The sequence below is a fragment of the Carassius carassius genome, chromosome 11 (genome assembly GCF_963082965.1).
Source record: "Carassius carassius chromosome 11, fCarCar2.1, whole genome shotgun sequence".
Lineage (NCBI taxonomy): Eukaryota > Metazoa > Chordata > Actinopteri > Cypriniformes > Cyprinidae > Carassius > Carassius carassius.
In genome coordinates, this window is record NC_081765.1 from 21,191,309 (window position 1) to 21,211,589 (window position 20,281).

The window sequence follows — 20,281 nt, forward strand, 5'->3', positions numbered from 1 at the left end:
TCATGTATTTTGCTTAAATGTATAGCCTACAACATTAATGACATTATAAAAGTTTTATCTGCTTATTGTCTCACTCAAAAAGTGTGAACTTCAAGCGTTCTTTCAGATAATGAACAATAATAGGAGAGATGCGTCTAGACATGTAGCACAGGAGCTCGGCGTATTAAGTTGAGTTTCAGAGAACATTCCTAAAAAAAGCGCAGGTTTTGTTCCGCGCGCTGTTCCGCTAAGGGTCGCATTAGATTGTGCATGTCTCCGTTTCAAAGGGCTGATAGTGGCTCCTCCCTCTATGTACCTTGTGACAACAACAACTCATCCACAGAGCAGAGGCACACTTTTCTCCTCATTTTCTTCCTGTCATTCTCTCTCAATCTTTCTCAGAGCCCTAATTTCGGCACCGCACCTCTTCAGATCCATTCGCGCGTCGGCGGAGCGCACTCGTGGTGGATTTCTGCTTCTTTGCGCTACTTTTGCATACTGGCTCTCCTTCCCGTCTGAACTTATTTGATAGGTGCAGAACACCATGGCCGTATCGGCAGCTCTGATTCCCCCATCGTCTCTGCTTCATTCGTGTCCGATCTCAACTTCTTCGTCAGCATCATCAGCATCATCATCATCATGCTCCGCGACCGCAGCATCATCATCCTCGCCTTCGGCCACTTCTGCGTCTCCTTCTCAGTCAGCGACCCAGAATCTGTTCCGCGCGGATCTGATCAGCACCAACACCAGCAGCATCCCACTGGCCGGCAAGCCCGTGTATTCTACCCCGTCCCCTGTTGAAAACACCCCGCAGAATAATGAGTGTCGGATGGTGGAGCTCAGGGGCGCCAAGGTGGCCTCTTTCACGGTGGACGGACAGGAGCTCATCTGCCTACCCCAGGCGTTTGACCTGTTTCTCAAACACCTGGTCGGGGGTCTGCACACCGTCTACACCAAACTCAAGCGGCTGGAGATCACGCCGGTGGTGTGTAACGTTGAGCAGGTCCGCGTCCTGCGCGGACTGGGGGCCATCCAGCCCGGGGTCAACCGCTGCAAACTCATCTGCAGAAAAGACTTCGAGACCCTCTACAACGACTGCACTAATGCCAGGTTAGAACACTCTTTTAGTACTGCAAAACAAATAGTCAATAGAAAAGTTAGATAAGAAGTGAAGTGAACCTTTCATTAGAAAGTACGGTTAGTAAAACCGTAATGTGGCTACATTATGCGTTACGCTAATTATTTTAATAATATGTGGAAAGTACTTTCAGATCTGCGTTTGCACTTAAAAAAATCCAATTACAGTCCAAAAGGATTTTACCATGTTATGTCACAGGAGAACCTTTTTAATAAAAAAATAAATAAATGAATAAATAAAGAAATTCTTTACTTATGTGACATCAGCAACTTTGATCTAAAGAACTCTACACAGAGAGAAAAGTAGAGGGATTTCTACTGAACATAAGGTGTTCAAAGAACCACTGAAGAAACACATCTTGTTCTTCTATAATTAAATTTTTTTTAATAAATATAAAGAAAAAATTGCAACCGATTCTAGAATACTATAAAGCGACTAACTCAAGCTTTTGCAATGGTGTAAAGTTGAATATAATCAAATTAAAACATTTTATTAAATTGTTGTAATAGAGCGTTTAAAATACAGGGTGTTCTTTTTTCAAATATTTAGGATAATTTATAATTCATAAAGGACAGTTGGCTCAAATTTATTTTGTGAAAATCATCAAGGTTTATGTATAGAGCATGAGAGTTTTTTTTTCTTGTTATGTATTTTTGCTACTAACAGATTTTGATGAACTCACATTGAGCATATATGAGGAAAATTTTATTTGAAATGTTTTTCTGTTATTTGAGGAGATTTAAATAATCTTGCTTGTCAGAATTATTACAATAAATGGTCTTTCCTATGTATTAGTTGTATTTATATGCAGACATTTCTTTCTGCTCTTCGTCCTCTGGGGAAAAATCAAATCATGGTCAATAAGTGCTTGTATACTTAATGGCAGGAGTGATACAGTGCTTGAAGGTACAAAATCACACAGGAAACAATTACTGCTTGTAACATCGGTGAATAATTCGCCCTGAAACTTTAATGTCACCCATTAGTGATCAAGTGAATGGGTCCAATAATTACTAGAAAAAGTAAGCTAATTTAAAAATGTCAGAGTGTTGACAGCTCGTCTGAAATGAAAACTCCTTGCATGCAGCAATTCGAGCCCGAGTGTTGTGCAGTTTTATATATTTTTTATATATAATATATTATATTATATATATAATATATATTTTTTAATGAAGAATTTCAATGCTGTAAAAACGTAAAATTAAATAATAAGTGGTTTATGAGAATATTGTGACAAATTGCACATAATATTGATGACAGTCTTTTTGGAACTGACAGGAACTATTTTCCATCATATAATTTTTATTATTTTTTTTCACACAGTACTATTAATTAAAATAATAGAATAACAGAATAACACTCACACTCATAATATGATTTTCTGTTTTGGACAAATGCCACTTTTATTCAGTGTATTTTATTTTCAGTTTTATTAAAACTCTAAAAAAACAGCATAAATATGAAAGAAGAGAACATATTTTTACAAAATCTATAACTATAATATGCTTTGTTGACTAATATATATATATATATATATATATATATATATATATATATATATATATATATATTCTCTTTCTTGTGAAACTCATATTTTGGATTTCTTAAGGCTAGTCATTGACAGCTGCAGAATAGCAGCAAATACATTGCTTTTTTATCAATGCAGTTCATTGTACACTTGATTTAAAGCAGCGTATTTATTATATATTTTTGTATGAAAATGTGCATTGTAAATATTCCCCTCTAGTTTTATGACAAGTGCGATGTGTGTTTGTCCAGCAGCGGTGCTAATGGAGCAGTCTGCTCTCAGTCTTTCCCATGCCGTCTATCTGTGCTGAGCACCTTCTGGGCCTAAGCTTGCATTCAGTCCGGCTCCCCTCCTCCTCGTGCGGCCCATCCCAGGGTCCTGAGGTGATGGAGTGTGTGGTTTGAACTCCAGGACTGGGAAGGAGAGTGGTCAGTGATGGGGTTAAAGGATAATGCAGTGCTACACATTGCTTTAATGACGCTAAAGTGCTGGCCTATTACTGCTGCATAGAGAGGCCTGTAATTGTCTCTGAAAGCACCTGGTACTGCCGGTGATATGCTGAAATCAATCACCTCCTCCATGTCTGCTTCCCATTTGGAGGATTACATCATTTGTATGGACAAAGGTATCTGCTTGGATGGAACACAAACACACTGGCTCTTATTTACAGTGTGGATTTAATGTATCTACATCTGTTTTGGTTCTCCATACAGGGAAGGTCAGCACACTAAGTCATAACTCTTGTGTGGACGTGACTTGGGATGCCGTTACATGCTTAGATGTTGAATTTTAAGGCTGGATCATTTAGTTTATCTAAAGCAGTGTACATTTTTATGATACACATTCTGGGTTTAGTTTTTTTGAAGTGATATGTACAGGAGGAATTAATGATATCATCAGGTGTGGTGCATTGTGTCGTGCACACGTTAACAGCATAAGTGGTAAAGTTTGAGTCTGGCTTGGGTTGTGTTGTCTTGCAAATAAAGACACAAAAACTAGAGATTATAATAATAATAATAATAAAAAAATGCATAATCGCCTGCGGTCTCACTTTTCCAGCACACTGCTTGACTTCCAGAGTGCTGAAGAACTGCTAATAATCCTCTTTGCTACTTGGATAACAGCGGCCTTACATCTTTGTCTGCTCACGCTAAAAGAATTCCCCGTGAAGCCGAGTCAGACTCGCCCCGTTCTACCTTCCGCATAAGGACGTGTTCCTCCGGCTCCCCCCACTTGTTCTCCCAGGGACCCTCGGCCCAGATTAATATGCACCTTCTGCTGCCGAACAGATACAGGGCTGTAATCTCTCTGCTTTCATAGGAGTTATGAGTCTGCCCCGTGAGAAGAAATACTTCAGCTACTTGTTTTCCTTTCCATTTTGTCTGTGTGGGACGGTGCAGTTCTTGACGCCTGGTGACATTTTTAACTCTGAGGAAGGGAGGTGAGTGTTGAGCCAGCTGTTAAGTCGAAGGGTTTGTTAGGCTGGGTACGGACCAGGCACTTAATTGACAGATGATGTCAGGTTAAATAGATGCATATGAATGCACTTGCATATTTTAGATTTTTTTATTATAATTAAATTTAATTGAATGAAGATGTCTTGTGTTTCTTTTTATTTAATTAATTATGTTTCACATTTCTATTTTATTACATTTATATTTTACTTAAAGGATTTATCCTTCAGTCACAAGTGGATCACATTTGACAAAATATTTTTGTTTGTGTACAACACAGACTGGCATATTTACAGAGGAGCGCCATTATTTTGTTTAGCACTCAGGGGTGCGTCTTAACACAGTGGCAGATTTTATCGCTCTTTTTTTCCCCCTCTCTCGCTCTCTTTGCAGGGCTCTTCTGATATATTTGTTTTCGACAAGGCACGGATGTGTTTACAGGTACTCATGGGAAATCTTTGGATCGAATTCAAATCATTCCCAGTCAGAGTGGGTGCTAAGATACCCGTCACCCAGCAACCACATCCAAGAGGGAGCTGAGGCGATAATAACTTCAAAAAACAGAGAGACAGATGCTGATTAGGATGAAAGGGTTGGAGTGTGTGTGTGTGTGTGGTGGGGGGGGGGGTGCATGTTAAAAGGCTTGTTAAAATCACAGATTCATTGTAGCACTTTCTTACAAATCATATGTATGATTCCATATTCCTCACTCGCGATCGGTGCTGATAGATCGAAAATGAAGCAGATAAACAGTCCGTTTCTTTTTTTTTTCGTTGCCGTGAATCACTGGAGCTCTCCTTGATAGGATTAGCAAAGTGTGTTCAAATTAACTGTGCACTTGCCATCATTTGTCAGTGCAAGAGGAGATGGTAAAAGAGCAGTTTGTTATGAACATGACACTGGTAATAGCAACTTGATACCCATAATTTCTTTCTCTTTTTCTTTTTTTTGATAATGAACTATGTTTTAAATTAAAAATATGACTGGTCATTAATTGTGCAAATAGCAGACGTTCATGAGTCTTAGTACAGTTTGTGTTGATGGTGTGAGTCATCAATCAGTCTCAAATCAAACAAGTAAGAGTTACCCTGTCGAATCACCTGCAGGTTTCTTTTTTTCTGACCACCAGCTTTATAAAATGAGACAGGACATTGAAACTAGCCTCCATAGTCACACTTGAGACCGATTGCCGGTGGAAAAAGCAATGCATCACGAGCTGTTTGACTCCAAGCCCTGGCATGTCTTTAGCCACCATCCCTCCCACATTACAGCATATTTAGGAAGCAGCGTGCAGATCACTGAGGCTCGCGCAGGGACACTAACCACTACTGACACAAGTTAGAGGGAACAGATGAGATTTCTTGATTGGAGAGCAATTCCGGGTCTTTGCTCGGCTCTGTCTAATATGGTCACATAAAGAAATTGATTTTCCCCAGAAATTAATTAATTTTTCATATAGCCCAAAGCTGGAGTTTAAAAAGAGAGTGCACTTTCTGGTTTCCTATTTTCCTCCTTTTTTAAAGAATTATAGCCTAATCGTATTAATATTTTTGCCCTAAGGTTAGAAAGATGATTGTACAAATGCATTCGGAAATATGTATCACTGAGTATTTATGATTAAATTATGCAAATAACTCAGCCCTCATCCTTTCGCAGACTCAGACTGTCTAATTAGGATTGATATGCTGAGTAGATGTTCGGGAATCTGAATACAACCATGTCCAAAGAGCAGAAAATTGAAAATGACAAGGCCGGAATCCTTAAAAAGTGTTTTTTTTTTTTGTCTAATTCAGCGTAGCCGTATCAGGAGTTAATTTTCCCTGGCTTCATTTTCATGTTGAAACTGACAGGAAAGAAAAAGGAGAAGAATACTTCTGGGAAGCAATCTCAAATGGGATTCCAAACCCCCCCCCCCCCCCCCCCCCCCTCTTCTTAAAGATCTTATCAAATGATGAATCTCCTCCTATATAAACTTTTTCATGTTATCACGGAAATATCTGCGTTGTTTGAACTAAATGGCCTCTTCTTGTCCCACTCTACTGTGATAAAAGAAAATGATGGGAAAACTACCCTGTACTAGTGATATTTACGCTGTTATACAATGGAGGAAAGTCATGAGGGATGTTTTATGAGCTCTGCGGTTTTGAAAGAAGACTGCAAAAGCTGAATATTTACGTTTCAACTGCAGTCATAAACAGCATCAACTAGGTGTGGGAAGCTCGGAGATGCCGTCAGCAGGTTTTGGCAGGACTGCTGTGAAGGACAGGTGACCGCTGAGATCTTGAGGCTGTTTTCATTTAGGTCAGATCAAGCACCACTTTACAGCGCATTGAGAGCACCATGACTCCATTAAAGAAAAACAAAGAGCTCTGGAGTGCTGGAGACTCTTTTCCTAGGACCAAATAAATAGCGTTCTCAATTCAATTCACTTCAAGCTCTCCTGCAAAATCGAATTATATTATTAAAGTACCTTTGATATAACTGCTTTCAGAATTCTGCCATGAATTATATATTTAGTAATTTATGAATACTCCATGAAATATGCTTAACAAGGCATCTTAACAGATTTTCTTTGCTGCTTAGAAATACATTTACATTTTTTTTCTGTACTGCCAAAACATCTGAAGAGTCCTCACTCTGATAATTCAAAGGAATGAAAGAAAAGAGGAAATAATACGTTTCTTTCTTTTTTTTTATTCACATTCCTCTCTTAGCAGTGTAACAAAAGACTTCTAACACCTCTAAAGGTATCTCATAAAGTTCTGATTGTTATCTAATCTTTACCTGGCCCACAGCTAATGACACTTGAGAATAGAGTGGAACTCTATCAGAGCTCAAAGCATGATGGGCTTTTGACAAAGCTGAGACGCCAGGCCTCTCTTATGAAGCTGGAATCCTCACGAGCTGCACAGAAGCCAATCAAGTCAATTTAACACAATTTAATTATAATAGAAAAGCCAAATTTCGGTGCTCGTTCCCTCTGAGGATCCCATTTGTTGCCAATTTTGATGCAGTTGTTTGTGTGTTTGTATCTCACTCTTGCAGCATTTTGAGGAAGCATATTTTTGCAAATATATATGAAACATTATTAATTGCTGCTGTAGCCTTTTTATGAAAGCAAACAAACAGTTTCCTGATCATAGAATACCAGATGAAGGCCATAGTGAATCTCAATAAATAAATAAATAAATAAATAAATATATATATATATATATATATATATATATATATATATATATATATATATATATATATATATATATATATATATATACATATACATAACCCTAGTTACGCTTAGTTAGGGTTGTTTTTGTTGTACTGTATGTTTTTCATTGTCTCTTACAAATTACACAACTTACAAATTATTTTGATCATAAAATTATTTTAAACAGATCATATCAAAAATCTTGTTTCTCAAAAGCGGCTCTTTCATAGCTCAGGAAACTTTCTCTCAACTTTGTATGAGATTTTTTGTCCTACGAGTAATTAAAAAAATATATTTAATAAAAAAAAAAAATATTTGTCACTGAGAAATTAATATGAATGCATAGTTCACATACTGATGGGGGATACTTAATCTGATGGGGGACTTTGTATTGAAATCTTGATATTGAATTATTGATATTGAAATTGAACATTTATTCTAAAACTCAAGAGGAGATACTTTGGGATGAAGGGGGTATTTTTCCCAGGAGAAAAATTAGAAACTTTTGAGACATTTAAGAGCTCTCTTTTGTGATTTTTCTTTCCCATGTTACCCATTGTTGCCTTTGCGTTACCACTATTAATTTTACGACATGCTCAAGTCTTTTCCAACCCATGCTCCTACTGCACCAGAAAGGATTACGTTACTAATGATTTTGAGTGTGGATTTATTTTAAGACATGACGTCACTAACAGATGATTCAGAGAAAACGACTCCCTTGAAAGTTCTGCTTGTTGTTTTCCTTTCATAGACGTTGAAGAAGAGGTTCATGGCTGTACATACATTTACACATTTACATTCATGTGCTCGGAAGGGAATATTCTTCCAAAGAGTCTAAAAGAAGAATAATTTATTCTAGTTGTGGATCTGGTCTCACATTTAAACTCTGTTGTGAGCTGTGTCTCCATTCAGACAGCTTATGCTGTGCTTATACAACATTCCCAGCATAATGTGTCTGTCCACATCCATTATCCCGCTCTGGAACAGGCAGTGTGATATCCGTAAACTTCACATATGAATAGGCTCGGCTGAAAAGGAGAATGAATTAAGTCAAGCTGACACTGCATGCCAGTAAGCTTTGTTTCAATCCCAGTGCCGTATTCATTTGCGGCACAGAAAGATTTATTGCATGATTGACAATTATGAGAGGATGACCTAGTTTTTTGTAATGGAACAAAAATGGTTTTCATGGGACGGCACTGCCTGTTTGTGTATTCTGTGGATGCCAACCAAGTAATAAGTAGGTTTTCTCACCAACAGAAAATAGTCTTTTTTTGTATCTTTTTTGGGGATGGGGTGGGGGTTGACAGAACAGTGAATCACTTCACTTTGTATTTTGTCTGGGATAATTCAGTATTAAGTGTCAGCGGTCCCCATAGACATTACCTCCCTTTAAGCTAATACATTCAATTTGCTCCTCAAAGGTATTTTCAATGAGATTTGACATGGTTCTCCCTGCAGGCGAGCACTTAAGTAACTTTATACATGGAGGAGGTATGGTATATCCATTCAAAAAGCTGTTAAACTGTCTCTTGCACTACTGAAGTCACCCAAAAATGATACAGTCATCTACTTCTACTTAACCAGAGCCGTTTTCATTGGGATCTGGCTAATATTTCATGATTCATGCATTTTTGATCTTACATTTCTATTAACTGTTTTATTCAGCTCAGTAAAGCTCATTACAGCTGTGAGGAGGGCTCTGGCCCCCTTGGGACTGTTGGTTGAGTGGAACCACAAATGGCACAAGCAGGGTTTAGCCAGAAGTTAATATCCTGCAAAATTGTTTCTGAGTAGGTCGGTAGAATACAGATGATTAAATGACATGAGCAGATAAAAAAAAAATAAAAATACTTTTCTGTGACTACAAAGTGTTAAGAGCTGGTGCTTTCAAGCATTACAGGTCTCCCAAGGTTGCCATGAAGTGGAATAGGACTTATTTAATGGGAAAGACTGTCCTGCAGAGGAGGGAGAAGGGAACACGGTGCTGGGAGCACAGCGGATAGCCTTGTGTGCTGTACAGAGGACAGCAAAGCCTTGACAAAACAACAACAACAGGAACAACAGATAAAGACTGTCATTTCCTTTGTTGTAAGTTCTTCTTATTATCACTCTGATCACTCTGATGATAAATAAATAAAATATATAAATAAAATAGGTACTTATCTAAAATTATATTTTCTCTCTGTTCCTGACAAACTGTCAGTCTGCGTATTAGTGATAGGGATTTTTTTTTAAATCTGCATTTGGAAATAACGGCACTCTTGATATGTATGATACTGTGTAAATATTTGGGTTAAACCCACGCTACATGTTCAGTGTCGACAATGCACCTTTTCCTGAAGTCAAAAAAAAAGAGAGAAAAAAAAAAACACAGTTTCCCTTACTCATTATTTATGGTACAGTAGTTTGGCTCTTTTAGCAAGCATGTATTTCAGTGTAGCAACTTAACCTTTTATTGCGGTCAGAGCGTTATCAGTTTTTGCCTTCACTGCAGCAAATTCCTAAAGCTTCACCTTATGGTGAACAAATGCGAACAGACTTAGTTTCCTAGTCTCTCCAGCCCTCCTCCCAAAGATAAAATGATATGTTACCAATCCAGAGATGGCAGATTAAGGGTTGTAAAAAGGAGTATGAGGATTTTGCAGTTATCAAATGTCCTCACACTCTTGACCTTTCAAATGTCAGAAAAGGAATGTGAGACAAAAGCAAGCCCAGGGATCTGATTACAAGGATCAAATGTGTCTTTACACTCCTATCAGTAACAGAGATGTTTAATGGGAGGATATTGGGTAGGGCAGCTAAAACGATACATCATATTTATATCCTCTGTGCTGTTTTTATACTTGAAGTATTGTAGTGGAGTGCTGGAAACTCAAAGCTCATAGTTGTTGGGGCATTATGTAATTTTCCCTCCTGGATAAAGATAAAGAGAGCTCTTCTGCAGATGTGTCTCTTGCTAGTTTCACAGTCACATTCCAAATAGTCTAAAATTATTCCAAGAGTCACACAGCTTTGAGTGGGTACCTCAAATGTGTACTTTAAAAGAATACCTCACATGCTCATATATATATATATATATATATATATATATATTCATTTTGCCATGGAAGGAGATTTGAGACAGGATAATTAAAGGTGTGCTTCTCAAAGGGTCAGGGTCAAGCCAATAGGAATGTCAGAGACTTGCGAGGCTATGACAGCTCTTTTCAACAGGCCACAGCGGACTGGTTCAGACAGAGATAGTGCAGCATCCCAGAAAGGCCAGCACGCTGACAGCTCTCCAGCCACGCCGTCCCAGCAGGAAGGCATCAGTTTGAGAAACAGATAGTGAGCGAGGTCGTCGGTGACGCAGACCGAATCGGGACAGATTAGGTGCAGCCCGCACCATTAGGTCAGCCTGTTCCCACCATTTTGCCTCGCACCCTCCTGGACCCTGGACTGTTATTAATAAAAGACAGGGCCAAAGTGCTCATTTAAAATTTCTATCTCACCTCTTTTCATTAGAGCTGGCATATGTTACTAGCACATCTACACACCATTAGTATGCTAGCAGTGGACACTAGCTGACGTGTAATGTGCCCTAGAGTTGTCTTGTTGGTAGTTTCTTTTTCCCTTTTTTTAACCTATGTAACTTAAAGGTGAGACATGCCATTTTTATGTAAACATTTTTATATCCCAGCTTAAGGGACAGCTTGGTTAGCCAATACTGAACATGTGAAGATCTGAGATCCACACAACAGAGCAACTTTAAATCCAAGTTTCAAATCTAGGTGTGCTGTTTCTAATTATATGCTTTGTCATATTAGGTTCATAATAATTGTTATATGTCATCATGCCATGTCATAATAATAATAAAAAATAAAAAAAACCCTGATCACATGACAACATAATTAGTTGGTGTCTTCATATGAATTAGTACAGTTTGATTCATTCGCGAAATGTTTAGGAAATGTAAAACATAATCCTTAGTGCAGTTTAGGCAGATTGTACAAAAACTTATATATGACATTGAATTAATTCTGCACCATTTCCCTAATACGAGATGCCAAAAAGTGTAAACTTTGTGACTCTGGCACTTTTGAAAAAACGTTGCTCTTTTTGTTTTGAACATCCTGACTAGCCGACATGGTGAGTTTGAGGGTGGGAATAACAGTTTTCCAACCAATGGAAGTGTTTAGGAAACCTGTTTGAAAAGAGTAAATTTTGTTGCAATTCTATTTGGTGTTGCTAGTTATGCAAAATGACATCCTCACTTCACTTTTAACAGGGTCTCTACAAAAGTGGAGTATTTGTTGCGGTAAATAATCTGTACACGTTAAGTGAGGATATTTGTTCATGCAGAGATAAACCACACTCCCATAACTCTCTCCTTACCTTAAGCGATGACTGGTGTCACGCCTGTCATGTGTTTAAAACGAAGCATAACATGATAGAGCAAGATCTCCAATCCAGATGTGCGGGTGTGCGACGGCGATGATTTATATGCCATGCCTCAATAAAAAGGATGTCAACTTCAGGCCTTAATGAAAGCTCTTGAACGAATCTGCTACAGAAAGATATTTTGACAGTTAGCATGCAAATGAGGTTAAATGTGTGCAAACTGAAATGAATCACCTCCTGTCTCTGCCATTTCTTTGGCAATAAGCTTTTTGGTGGTTATACGTAGTGGCTTGTGACACATTCCGTCCTTTGTTTCCAACTGCTAACTGTATTTAATTTCACATCTTATCGGCCTAGGCTTTGTCTGTCTAGTGGCTCCTCCCGAGTCGAAACGACCCCTTGAGATAAACTCTGTCAGACTCCAGGGTGATTTATTAAATTCTGATTTCTGTGAAGGACTTTAATGGGGGTGAGGGAATACATTGCAGGTGGCTACCAGCTTCAGGCACTGTTTGTTCTCTGATACACCCGCTAAAGGTAGAAGAAAGGGAGAAGTACAAATCTAAGTGGGATTTCCTTCCTTTGTTGTGGCAAGAGGAACCTTCCCCCTGCCATTCCCCTTTAATTTCACCATTGCAGCAGTTGTTCTGAATAACTGCTGTTTAGAATAGAGACGGCTTGAGGAACTTGGGGCTATTTATACTACCCTGCGACCCAGAAGAATAAATTTACATTCATGCAAATCCACTAGCGGACACCTAAAAGTGTCTCTGACCCTCTATCCAAATCTATTAGGGAATATACTGACCCAGTCTCAGCCCTATTTGATTAAACTGGTTTGCATCTCTTTTTCAGCCCTGCACTTGTAAGCAATGGCTGCATCATGCTAAGTATTTAAAGTGTTGTGTATTGAAAATGTGTTAGCCGATGTATTATTAAAGCTAATTTACAACCAAATATAATTAACCATGGCAGGCATTTCATTTCAAGGTTGTACTCATATGGCCTCATCTTTTTCACTAGCCATTAATGGTAGGAGAACATGGCCCATAAAAGTGATATGTTACTTTTTGAAGTGGTATCTGTGAATAGCGCAGTGTTTAGTGCCTGATGTACTGTAGTACTTTTCTTCTTAGCTTTTGCTTGCCTTTTGTTTCTGAAGAAGCTATGCTATCGTGCATCCCAAACAAACTGTACTTGGCCAGTTACCTCTACTTATTTTTAGAAAAGAATATCTGTACAAGGATTCGGATTCACAGAAGTGCTGTTTTTCTTCTTATTGTTTTAAATGAAAGGTCATAGCATTTTGTATTCCCAAAAACTTTTCTTAACAATGCTTCTTAAGACAAAACATAAGACGGATCTGAATTCCTGAAAATAATGTCCTTAGAAATCATTGTTAATAACCTCCTAAAGTTAGGATTTTAGGTTATTACAACACTTAAATGAAGCTTAAAAGAAGTCTCTCTCTCTTTTGAGCTGCTCTTATCATCCCATTTCAAGCCTGCCAAATCGCTCCAAGATCGGGGGAGTTCGGTTTAAGACTGATGTCTTGAGACGGCAACAGTTTTTCCTCTGTTTGCTTGGTTAAAAGCATTGTTGGTTGGGGGATTGGAGTTGACAACCCTGAGGGTATTAGAGCTGTTTGCCTTCTCTCTCTCTCGCACTTTTTTTTCCCCACTCGTCTGCAGCTGTTTGAGTCTCCTCCCGCCAGCTGTCAGTTAGACTCTCTCCGTAAACACCTCCACACACCACCTGCTTCCCACTGGGGAAATAGGTGTATGGTGGAAAGGTTTGAACAATACAGAAAGGCGGACAGGTAGAGAATCTGTATTCAGGCTGAGTCCAGGGCCTGACAAGGCAGTTAAGTGGCGTCTCTGTCCAGAGTTTTTCAGAGTTACAATAATTCTAATTACGAGGGCCAAGTTTTAGAAAGTGTTTTCACTCGGTTTCCGAATGAAAACCACCTTGATGAATTTGAAAGTTATGAAAGATCTGGACACATAAATCAAAGACAGGAAACTGTTGAAGCTGCATCCATGTTGCGAAATAAACGCAATTTGCCGTCTGTTAGAACTGTTTGAAAAATGCAGTTTCCTTCTGCAATTACAGCATAAAGCCTCAATTTGACAGATGTGTGGGTGTGTGCTGGTGTTAAGTTACTGTCAGAATGAGCAGTAAATAAGACAGGTATCTTTTCATCTGTCAATATAAGCACTTATTCTATCTAATGGAACGGTGCTGAGCCTGAGGAGAACTTTATTTAACTTTCCATTATCCTTCCACGACATTATGTGAATGAAAATTGTGGGCACTAATTAAAGAAACGTCCAACATTCTGATAACCTGAAAGTTTTTCTGGCTTCTTGGCCAACAGGCTCCTTTCTCACAGGAAGTTATCAAAGTATTACACGCAGATCATTTGCACAATGAAATCTCAGGCCTCTTTCAGTGTTTGTGTTTGAATTAGCAGAGCAAGTTGAAAAATGACCACCTCTAGGCTAATTTCATTTGCAGTCTGTCAGCTGCAAGTATGTAGCATTTAAGTACCAAGGCCCTTTTAGGAACTTATTTGTTGTTGTTGATTTTGATTTAAGGTTTGTGTTCATGTTAAGCAGGCAAGGATTTCAACATTCCAACCAAGTCATCTTACCCTAGACTTCCCCAATGCTTTAACCTCAAACTGATCCCACAGGCTTGGTCTTAGTTGAGTTATTTCCTTACCTCATCATTTCACAACTGACGTTAGAGTGCATTGCAAGTCAATCAGTGAGGCAATGGAACAAGTTTCACCTACTGAGATTTGTTTTGATTTTGAAAAGAGACTTTCATATTTTTCACTTGACATGGAATGGAAAACAAAGCATGCAGGTTTTAATGCCGGAAAACAGGGAAGAGAGCGATGTAGGGTAATGACATTGACCCAAGCTCCTGTTTAGCACTTGGGAGCCCCAGGCAACTGTAAGGCACCATGGCCACCTGGGTGCGACTTTATTAAAGGATGAAATGAGAGGTCGCACGTTCCAGACCCTCACAGGACATCCTGCTGCTGGAGCTCTATGCTGCTCCGTTCTCCTCCAGTCTAGCAATTTTGACGGGTTAGCCATGCAAGTGTTTTTCATTAGTCCTTCCGAGGGACCCTGGAATGCTCTTTTGCCAGCAAATCCTAATTTCATTGTTGATAGGTCTGTTAGAAGCATGCCGTGTCTATTATTGGATTTTAATTAATGCTGCATGATCTGTTTGTGGGGAATTCGTAGATAGGCAAGTTTTGCATTGTGCACCTATAATCTGATGGCAGCAATCCGGTAACAACTTTATAGCACTTTTTCATGACTGTAGGATGTAAATCGAGTAACTGTTTGCATTGGCAGAGTGTTAACTGTTTTATAGCAGGATTTTATACATTATCGCGTAATGTCGAGCTCCTTATCATTGGCAGGCACACTAGTGTTCTCGCAAACACAAACCTGTTTTAGCCATTTGAGCATGGATTTTCCTTTAAAGAAACGGCTTTAATTTAAGGGAAAAATTATAGCTTGTGAAAGTGCAATCTGTTGACATATTTCACTGCAGTATTATCGGTGTGTGCCGTGATTGGTCTTCTACAGCGTTATCATTTAACAGGCTGCTTTTACTGCTATCATTTAATTCTCCTCTCTCCCTCTCACCGGCTCATTTGTATGCTGCTCTCTCGGTGTCTGTTTGGGCTAGCTTTAAGAAGCACAAAGCCTTTAATTGTGAGGTTTAACATTTTGCAATTAAAATCCACCATTATTGCTCTGAGGAACGAATGACGAGGCTTTGATGTATTTTAATCAGCGGAGATGTACTGTACTTTAAGGAGCATAGAGATCCCTGATACATTTCTGATTTTAAATCCACATCCTCTTCTACCTTTGAAGATGATAGCATTTCAAGCTGAAAGCACTGAGCTGGGGTCCCTTGAACCCTCCCCCTAGATAATAAAGATTTTTATCTTCCCGATTCTAAAGTGGACAAATAGGATTATAAGAGACATTTATATTTCAGCTAAACCAAGAACATAGCAATGATTCCCCAGAGCATGAAGAATCAAATCTCCAAAGATGTAATAATTAATGGGAAAAGTTTGCACAAATAACTTTTTGGAATGATGACATACTTGACGAAGCTAGTGTTTTGCACAGGAAACAGCACCTTAGCATGGCGGATAATTGTATTGCTGTACAGACTTCAGGAAAAGTAAGCAGGAATTTACTAATAACGGATCTCCTCCACTTCAGTTTCCCTTTGACAGATGGATAGTGCATGCTCAAATCGAATTGGGCTTTAATTGCATTGTGGCGTTTCAAATTTATCTGCTCCAAAGATTTTGTTTACAGGTTTATGGGCTCATGAAATGTGATGTTTTTTTTTCTCCACGTCCTCTAAACAGGAGATAACTCCTGGAGAATGATCCATGGTAGTTTGCCCTATGGGGATGAAAATGTTCAATAGGGCAGATTGTTTTTTTTTTTAAATGATAAATGATATACAGCTGCCTGGATGGTCTCTGGAGCTGCTTGTCTGCTTAGTTGAACAAAATATACACATGATGGGGTTCATTTGGATAGGTGGACACAGTGTAATCAAATTCTTTTCTGCTTCTGAGCTCACCTCTCCTCTCACACATTTATGAATACGCTTTACATGTCTACACTAATGTCTTGCCTTATTAAGTCGGAGCCGTTGAATATCGAAAGTGCCGTGGGCACAGTAAACAGTGTGCTTTTCTTTTATCAGCATTATCAAAACAAGCTGATGACAGTTTTGTTTGATTAAGTTTTCTTCTAAAATTTTGTAAAAGCTAAACTACTTGTTTTGCCTTCCAAAAGAGGACACAACTAGAAATCATTGGTTAAGTTGAATTTACAACACTGTTCCAGAACAATTTTTACGGAGGACAAGGACTGTTTCCTGGGAGAGTAGTCTACAATGCCGGTCTTCTGACAAATAATGCTGACTCACAGTCTGTAAGTACATTTTCATATTTAAAGGATTTGCCACTGATGATTCAAACGTGAGTTTTGAGCAGTGTAGAGTAGCGTTTGATGTTTGTCACATTCGATCACAAATGCAGACATGGTTTTATGTTTACGCAGCGTGATGAAATGCAACGCGTAGTACAAGTCATTATAATCAGTAATTATATCCCCAATGGATGCCACCAATGGCAAGTTTGTAATGGGTTTTATTGTTTTTGTCTTGTCATGCTGGGACACGGAATCACAATATGGTCAGGGGCGTAACATTTCCATACCATGCTTGAGGTATTAGGCCAATCACAACGCACTGGATAGCTTGCCAATTAGCATACACCTCCCTTTACAGAAAGGTTAGCTTTGTAAAAATTGACGTGTTTCAGAAAAGTGGGGCATAGGGGAGAAACAATAATGTACAGTATGTGGAAAATAAGGTGTTTTTTAAACTTAAACCACATAAACATTTCATTACACTGAGTACACAAAATAATGTTATTTTTTAGCAACGTCATATGACCCCTTTAATTGTGTCGTTTTCTGCAGAGAATTCATCCAGAATGCCTCATAGACAAAAATACAACTGTCGGTTACATGTTTTTTCTCTGTAAAAGCTTGTGTTAATATTCTTCTGGATGTTCATTAATAGCTTGTAGCGTGCTTGAGATTTTCCACCTAGTTAGTCATGCTAATGTTTAACTATCTTGAACCAAAGCCTCCACAGAATCATATTTCCATTTTGAAAGATTTAACATTTCTTTGTAAAAATGATGCCTGACTGTATAAAGCAAAAGTCCTACCTAATTAAAAGTCCCTTCCGAAGTCTTGGACACTAAAACCTTAACCACAGTGCTAGTAATGTGCTGGAATGAGCTTGTGAGGAGAGAGAATGATTCTATCATGCCCTTTGCCACACTCTCATTTGCCTCCTCTTTGTGAGCCTGTAATATTTTTCATGGCTTCTAATGAAGATTACCCCTCTTCTACCATCCACTCACCTTATCGTTAGCCTGAGCTTTGCTCGCGCACTAATTGATGCACCCCTGCCAATTCAGACTCAGGCCCTGTCACTGACCCCCATTAAGATCCCATCCTCCCCTTCTTATGGAAATCAGCCTCAGCGTTGTGAATCCTTCACCTCCAATCAGCTCTGATCAAGTGGAGAAAACAGCCTCTTGTAGCTCGTACCAAGATCAAGCCCGACTCTTATTGCTTTGTATTTGCTGGCTACATTGGCGACGTTCTCAAAGAGACTGCATTCCTTTACATGCATTGATGCGAAAACTTTTATAACAGAGAATACTTGATAATTAAGGTGAGGTTATTTTGAGCATAATGTGACTTTCTCAAAAAAAATAAAAAAATAAATAATAATAATAATCAAAAATAATTTTTTTTTTTCATGTTTTATCATGGTTGTCTTTGTTTTATAGTTTCTGACACCTAGTGGCAGCATAATGGAACAGTAGTAGTTTTTCGTTATCAGTGCCTTTTTAGAAATTCTTTATTTGCGATCAACCATGATTAACTTTTTTTTATATTTAGATTTTTCATTGATCATTTTGATTTGTTTTGTAATGTTTGTTGTTGTTTTTTTTCTCTCCTGCATTATAATAAAAATAAAATTCAATAATAATCTTGGCTAAATCTGTCACATTTTTATTGCCTTGATAATTGTAACAATAAAAACCTTCATAATCATCGGGAAGAAGGAGGCGGGAACCGGCGGACAATCAAATTATATTTTAATTATCAAAATAAACACAAAACAGCGTGTCAGCCCCTCACGGACGACTGACGCGCACAAATAAAAATCAAAACATAAACTAAAACCCTGGCCTGGTCCTCTCTCGTCCGTCACTGTCGTCGCTCTGGTTTTATATCCCTCCATCTCCTCCGTGGGACGCGAGACCGGTGGGTAGAGCAGGTGTCGCTCATTCCCAATCACTCCACCGGCCTCGCTCCTGTTCCCACGTCTCTTGGCCCCCGCAGTTGATTTTGATATTCTAGGTATTATCAAATTGCCTGAGTTTTGAGAACGTAGCGGGCGTAGAGGATTATAATGTAAAAGGAGCTCATTCAAATACTGAGGTGCTAAACCATTCAGGGCTTTATAAGCAATATTTTAATATATAATAAGCAATATTTTAAAATCTATACGATGTTTGATAGAGGGCCAGTGCAGTGTTGACAGGACCGGGCTAATATGGTCATACTTCCTGGCTCTAGTAAGAACTCTTGCTGCTGCATTTTGGACTAGCTGTAGTTTGTTTACTAAGCGTGCAGAACAACCACCCAATAAAGCATTACAATAATCTAACCTTTTTTTCAGAATTTAGCAGTAAGAAATTACTCGTCATCCAGTTTTTTATATCGACTATGCATTCCATTAGTTTTTCTAATTGGTGTGTTTCACCGGGCCACGAATAAATATAGAGCTGAGTATCATCAGCATAACAGTGAAAGCTAACACCGTGTTTCCTGATGATATATCCCAAGGGTAACATATAAAGCGTGAAGAGAAGCGGCCCTAGTACTGAGCCTTGAGGTACTCCATACTGCACTTGTGATCGATATGATACATCTTCATTCACTGCTACGAACTGATAGCGGTCATATAAATACGATTTTAACCATGCTAATGCACTTCCATTAATGCCAACAAAGTGTTCAAGTCTATGCAAAAGAATGTTGTGGTCAATTGTGTCAAATGCAGCACTAAGATCCAATAAAACTAATAGAGAGATACAACCACGATCAGATGATAAGAGCAGGTCATTTGTAACTCTAAGGAGAGCAGTCTCAGTACTATGATACGGTCTAAATCCTGACTGGAAATCCTCACATATACCATTTTTCTCTAAGAAGGAATATAATTGTGAGGATACCACCTTTTCTAGTATCTTGGACAGAAAAGGGAGATTCGAGATCGTTCTATAATTAACTAGTTCTTTGGGGTCAAGTTGTGGTTTTTTGATGAGAGGATTAATAACAGCCAGTTTGAAGGTTTTGGGGACATATCCTAATGACAATGAGGAATTAATAATAGTCAGAAGAGGATCTATGACTTCTGGAAGCACCTCTTTTAGGGGCTTAGATGGTATAGGGTCTAACATACATGTTGTTGGTTTAGATGATTTAACAAGTTTATACAATTCTTCCTCTCCTATAGTAGAGAATGAGTGGAACTGTTCCTCAGGGGGTCTATAGTGCACTGTCTGATGCGATACTGTAGCTGACGGCTGAATGGTTACAATTTTATCTCTAATAGTATCGATTTTAGAAGTAAAGTAGTTCATAAAGTCATTACTGCTGTGGGTTATAACCTTGGGTTATGTTTGTTTTCTTCTAAAAGAGAAGAAAAGTAATCGGATCTAGCAGTTTTTAATGCTTTTCTGTAGGATAGGTTACTTTCCCGCCAAGCAATACGAAATATCACTAGTTTTGTTTTCCTCCAGCTGCGCTCCATTTTTCGGGCTGCTCTCTTTAGGGTGCGAGTATGCTCATGATACCATGGTGTCATACTGGTTTCCTTAACCTTCCTTAAGCGTAAAGGAGCAACTGTATTTAAAATGCTAGAAAAGAGAGAGT

The 20,281-nt window shown here is 38.6% G+C and overlaps 1 protein-coding gene across 10 annotated transcripts in view; it reads left to right on the top strand.

Annotated features, from left to right (window-relative positions):
* Positions 1 to 282: 282 nt before the first annotated feature.
* Positions 283 to 20,281, top strand: part of LOC132153008 (dachshund homolog 1-like) — a 114,836-nt gene continuing 94,837 nt past the window's right edge. For 3 of the 10 annotated variants that reach the window (XM_059562095.1, XM_059562096.1, XM_059562092.1), the window contains exon 1: positions 286 to 1,089. In XM_059562095.1, the coding sequence (XP_059418078.1) occupies positions 524 to 1,089 (566 nt within the window). In that variant the 5' untranslated portion in view covers positions 286 to 523. Of the gene's footprint in view, positions 1,090 to 20,281 lie in introns of all 10 variants that reach the window. The other 7 variants (XM_059562089.1, XM_059562097.1, XM_059562098.1 and 4 more) reach the window with 5 other exon arrangements.